This window comes from Nicotiana tabacum, chromosome 17 (genome assembly GCF_000715075.1).
Source record: "Nicotiana tabacum cultivar K326 chromosome 17, ASM71507v2, whole genome shotgun sequence".
In the NCBI taxonomy this organism is placed as follows: domain Eukaryota; kingdom Viridiplantae; phylum Streptophyta; class Magnoliopsida; order Solanales; family Solanaceae; genus Nicotiana; species Nicotiana tabacum.
Genome location: NC_134096.1, coordinates 109,212,639 through 109,218,911, shown reverse-complemented (window position 1 = coordinate 109,218,911; position 6,273 = coordinate 109,212,639). Strand labels below are relative to the sequence as shown.

The following is a 6,273-nucleotide window of genomic DNA, read 5'->3' as shown; positions in this document are numbered from 1 at the left end:
TAGAATCTACCTGCATGTTAGTCAAACAAGAGGAAAGAATAACCGGTAAATTAGAACAAGGGCCAAGAAATTCATACCGAGAATGTGGAGGCAATGTATTTAACTCTAAGGTGGGAGGCTCTTCAATAGAAGGCTTTGTAGGAGGAGTTGTCATATTTTTAAGATCCAAAGATAATTTCCGGGGTGCATAGTTGCACGACCACATTCCTTGCAATGAGTTCACACATTTCATGAAAGCCATCCATCTCGTCATCATAAAAGTTAAGCAAGACGGACTCCAATATTGATTGTAACACTTGTGTCATCAATAATAACATCGGTCACCAAATCCACAAAAGAGCATACCTCATTGCTATTTGGTTTTCGCATGGACTTACTTACATGGAAAACCACTTTTTCTTCACCAACCTGGAATTTAAGTTCTCCGGCTTCAACATCACAAAGATCTTTCCACGTAGAAAGGAAATGTCTTCCAAGAATAATCGGCACCTCATAATAAACTTCACAATCTAGAATGACAAAATCCGTTGGAAGAATGAACTTATCAACACGAACCAAGACATCTTCAATCACTCCCAAGGGTCTCTTCATAGTACGATTTGCCATTTGCAATCTCATCGAAGTGGGTCTTGGTTGCCTAATCCCCAAAGTCTTGAAAATCGAATAGGGCATCAAATTGATACTTGCCCCAAGATCATAAATAGCTTTAGCAAACTCGGCACTTCCAATTATACAAGGAATCGTGAAAGCACCGAGTTTTTCTAACTTAAGAGCCATTGAAGGAACAATTGCACGCACTTGATGATCAACACGAACCAAGACATCTTCAATCACTCCCAAGGGTCTCTTCATAGTACGATTGGCCATTTGCAATCTCATAGAGGTGGGTCTTGGTTGCCCAATCCCCAAAGTCTTGAAAACCGAATAGGGCATCAAATTGATACTTGCCCCTAGATCATAAAGAGCTTTAGCAAACTCGGCACTTCTAATTATACAAGGAATCATGAAAGCACCAAGTTTTTCCAACCTAGGAGCCATTGAAGGAACAATTGCACTCACTTGATGACTGACTTTGATTGTTTCAAAATTCATTGACCGCTTCTTTGTCATGAGATCCTTCATGAACTTTGCATAACCGGGCATTTGCTCTAAAGATTCAATTAATGGCACATTGATTGAGAGATTCTTCATCATTTGAATAAACTTCTTGAATTGGTTTTCACATTTTTGCTTAGCAAGTCTTTGAGGGCATGGAGGTGGAGGCTTAGGCAATGGTGCCTTAGCCTTTTGCACTAATGACTCCGGTATGCCAATAATATGATCCTTAGATGGGTTTACCTCCTCTTGAGTCTCTTTCACACTATCATCAATATCAATCCGAACTTCATCATTAGGTAGCATCGCATTGCTCGGGCTCTCTTCTTCTTGCACCACTTTTCCATCATCCACAAGTTGCCTTTGACTTGAGGTGGGTGCATTACCACCTCTTCCACTTCTTGTAATAACGGCCATGGCATGCCCCGTGTTGTTTTCACCCTTTGGATTTACTACCGTGTTCACTTGGTAGTGCCCCCTTTGGGAGAGAATTTAGAGCTTAAGAGATTTTCCTAATTTGAACTTCTAAGTTGCGGATTGATGTGTTGTGTGAGGCAAGTTGGGCATCCGAATCGACATTCTTTTCTATAATTTTCTTGAACTTGTTTCTAATATGCTCCATCTCGTTGTTTCGAAGAACTTGAACTATGTTAAGGAGAAGGAGGCGGGTTGTTCGGTTGTTGATACATCGAGGGCCTTTGAAAGCCCGACCCCCAGTTGCCTTGATTGTTGTTCCATCCTCCTTGATCCCCCCCCCCCCCCCCAATTTCCTTGACTATTTCCACTCCAATTTTCTTGAGTGTTATTGTTAACCAATTTCCTTGATTGTTGCCACCACTCCAATTTCCTTGTTTGTTAGAATTCCAATTGCCTTGATTGTTTTGATGTCGCCATTGTTGTTGGTTTGGGATTTGGAAGTTATTTCTTTGCCCTTGAAAGTTGTTCACATATTGCACCTCCTCTTCTTGTTCATTATAAGAATCATCTTGATCAAAACCACTATCTTGTTGCACATAATTCTCCACTCTATTTTTCACTTGTGGGCCTTTAGTCGTCCTCTTGTTCACCATCATATTCACTCTCTCCATGGCATTGACTTGCTTAGGATTTTGCACTTGATTTAGTTGGGCCTTTGCTAGTTGCGTCATGGTGGTTGTCAACTCGGAAATGGCTTGCCCATAGTCTTGCAATTCTTTGTGAAGGTGAATCATGTTTGGGTCACCTTGTGGAATATTGGCCCTGGATTGCCAAGCCGATAACGTTTCTGCAATCTCATTTAAAATTTCACATGCCTCCGCATAAGGCGTAGTCATGAAGTTCCCACCAGCAAGTTGATTCACTACACATTGGTTGGTTATGTTAATCCTACGATAGAAAGTTTGTTGAATCATATTCTCCGTCATACCATTGTTGGGACATTCCTTAACCATTGTTCTATAGCATTCCCATATCTCGTGTAGTGGTTCATTTGGCTCTTGCTTGAATGCCAAAATCTCATCCCGAATTGTAGCCATGTGCCCCGGAGAGAAGAACTTAGAAATAAACATTTCTGCTAACTCATCCCAAGTGTGAATGGAATGGTTAGCAATCATTCCAACCAATCTAAAGCTTTTCCCCACAAAGAGAAGGGAAAAAGAGTTAGCCTTAATGCATCTTCGGAGACATTTGTTTGTTTACTCCCCCAACATGTGTCCACAAATCCCTTCAAATGTTTGTACGCATTTTGAGTTGGAGCACCGGTAAAAAAAACCCGTTGCTCAAGTAAAGTGAGCATCACATTGGTATTTGAAAGTTGCCTACCCTAATACGGGGAGGGATTATTGCACTTGCATATCCTTCATTGGGTAATATCCGGTGTGGAGCAGCTCGTGGTGATGGTGGGGGTGGAGCGGGGACATTGTCATGAGGCATTCGACCTCTTCTATTGGCTTGAGGTTCAAGAGGAACCTCATTAACTTGATCATCCTCGACGTCCACATCTTCCAAAGGTAAATTTTCGAGCTCATTGTTTGACATGGTTGTACCTACGATTTCTCAAACAAGTTAGTAACATGGAAGGAAAATAAGATATTCCAAAAACACATCCAAATATATATCTAACACTGTTTTAACTCCCCGACAACGGCGCCAAAAATTGATGATGTCCACAACACACCTCTATAGGAGATATGATACAGTCATATGCAATAATAGTATCCAACAAGAGTCGGGATCGATTTCCACATGGAGTTATAAGGGGTGTTAGGAGTATATATTTGAAGCAAGCAAATGGGTTATCTAAGATTGCACTTATACAACAAGGTTTTGTTTTCTATTTCTACTGTTACTCTAATGAATGCAAGCTAAAGAAAATAGATTATAGTTAAATGTTTTTGAGGTTTTTCCAATTGGATTAAAGGCCTAGGGATATGACCATCACCTAGGTGTTTGCCTAATGGGATAAAGATGTTTATACCTATTTTGTTGATTTGGGTGTATTATAGCTCTCAACTCCATGTTATCCACTCAATACCTCTCGGTCAGAGAGTGATTTTTCCCAATTTGACCTTCTCAAGTCCAAATGGGTATCAACCAAAACAGTTGATAAGAGCTCAAGTTGGGTTCTCACTATTTATAGTTTGAATCCTTTAATTAGGTTAATCAATCTCTCAATTAACCCAATTCCTTGTTAGCTAAGTTAGTCTAGACTAGGTCCCTCTTTCTCAAGTAGAGACTAAGTCAAATAGGCATGAATCAATATTTGCAATCATTAATTATAAAATCTAAGCATGAACTAAGCTAAATAATCAACGCCTAATCATAAACAAGCATAAAATTAATCACCCATAAGGTTTACACACTAGGGTTGGGTCACAACCCTAGTAAAAATCTAGCTACTCATAAAGAGCTAATTAAACTCATAATGGAAGATTAAAATGATGAAATCTAATGTTAAAATACTCAAATAAGCTAAAACTTCCTAAAATAGCAAAGAAAACGGCTACAATAGCTGTGTATGTTCAAACTTGACCTAATTTTGTGAAACTCGTCTATTTATACAAGGCTAAAAATTGCGGACAAAAATGCCCCTAGGGAGGTTCTGCGGCCACAGAATTCCATGTGCGGTCCGCATATTTCTTCAGTTGGCAGGAAGGTGAGTTCTGTGGCCACACATTTCTAGACTGTGGCCGCACATTTTAGGATTGTGGCCGCGAGGTAATCTTCTGCGGTCACACAATTCTTGTGCGGTCCGCACTTCATAGTGGCTCCTAGACTTGGTCTTTTTGCATACTCTCTGATCTTTGATTCTTAGGCCTAGTTCTTCGGCCGCACATTGCTAAAAGTCCTGTTGGGTTTTTCTTCTTGGTTTGCAGCTGCAGATGAAATTCTGCGGTCCACAATTTCTTCTGCGGCCGCAAAATTCCTTCTGCGGACCGCACATTTGTGCTTCTGTGCCCTTTATTGCCTTGTGCTTTGGAACACTCCTTTTTGAGTCTGATTTCATCACCGGAGACCAAACTTCCAGCATTCCTGCAATTTGCACAATTTTATTATTTTCGGGAACACAATTCAATACTTTCAGACTAAAACAAAAGCTAAAAGGTGCTAATAAGCAGATAAAATCCCCACTTATCAAGGGTGTCAAATTGTTTGGTCGTTACCTTTCGTTAAATCACGGCCGAGGGCTGATAGGTGTTTATTCGAGTAGGATCGAACATATCCTTTCATTAAGTTATGGCCGAAGGCCGGTAGGTATGAGCTCGAGCAAGGTCGAACATAACCTTTCATTTAAGTTGTGGCCGAAGTCTGGTAGGTGTTAGTTCGAGCAAGGTCGAACATGACCTTTCGTTTAAGTTATGGCCGAGGGCTGGTAGGTGTTAGTTCGAGCGAGGTTGAACATAACCTTTCCTTTAAGTTGCAGCCGAGGGCCGGTAGGTGTTAGTTCGAGTAAGGTCGAACATAACCTTTTCTTTAAGTTGCAGTCGAGGGCCGGTAGGTGTTAGTTCGTGCGAGGTCGAACATAATCTTTCATTTAAGTTGTAGCCGAGGGCCGTAGGTGTCAGTTCAAGTGAGGTCGAACATAACCTTTCATTTAAGTTGCGACCGAGGGCCGGTAGGTGTTAGTTCGAGCGAGGTCTAACATAACCTAAATGCGAGAAAGATGTGCTGATAAGTGTAAAATTTATTGCCTTGACATTGTTGCTTTTGTTACATACTTGGAGAAATTTACAAACTTTTGGGTGTTGGATGGCGTTCCAGTCCCAGTCCCGGTCTATCTAATCCCTTCATTAGTCGATCTGGATAATAGTGAGAGGTCGAGTAATGAAATAGTAACCGTGTCCCTACTTTCGTGTACTTTGACTCGAAACGTTCGCTTCGCCGCCTAGTTAAAACCTCCTTGAGAAAGCCCAAATGGGACAAAACTCAAGTGAGGGAAAAACGAGTACGACTTGGGGGACGTTTTTTTCTCTCAGAAGTTGAAGAATTTGAGATGGCTGATATTCCAATTGTTTGGTAGTAGATTTCCTTCTATTGTCTCTAATTGGAACGAACCCTTAATTACTTCGTCTGTGATTTTACATGGACCATCCCAATTTGTTCCCAGCTTGCTTTCCCTGGGATCTTTGCTCGCTTGAGTTTTAGCTTTTAGTACGTAGTTGCCGACTTTGAGCGGCCTGACCTTTGATTTCTTGTTGTAATAGCATTCTGCTTGTTGCTTTTGGGTGACCATTCTTATGTAGGCCATATCTCTTCGTTCGTCGACTTCGTCGAGTTCCTTCCTTCTGCTCTCATCGTTACTCGTGTCGCTCTCATGGTAGTACCTTAGGCTAGGTTCTCCGACTGGTATTACTGCCTCTGTCCCATAGACCAAAGAGTAGGGCATCTCTCCTATGCTTGTTTTCAGAGTTGTTCGGTAGGCCCACAATACTTCTGGTAGTATTTCCAGCCATAGTCCTTTGGCGTCTTTGAGCTTCTTTTTCATGATACTTAGTATTGACTTGTTGGATGATTCTGCATGTCTGTTTCCAGCAGGGTGGTACGGGGTCGAGATTATCCTCTTGATATGTCATTTCTCGAAGAATTCAATAGTTTTCTTTCTTGTGAACCAGGGTCCGTTGTCACAACTGACTTCTTTGGGAAGGCCGAATCGGCAAATGATGTTTCTCCATATAAAGGTGATTACTTCCTATTCCCGTA

The 6,273-nt window shown here is 41.3% G+C and overlaps 1 protein-coding gene across 1 annotated transcript; it reads right to left on the bottom strand.

Moving 5' to 3' along the window:
* Positions 1-5,545: 5,545 nt before the first annotated feature.
* LOC142172038 (uncharacterized) lies at positions 5,546-6,058 on the bottom strand. Its single transcript, XM_075235794.1, has one exon. It carries the CDS (start codon positions 6,056-6,058, stop codon positions 5,546-5,548), a length of 513 nt encoding a protein of 170 aa, XP_075091895.1.
* Between the last annotated feature and the right edge of the window lie 215 nt (positions 6,059-6,273).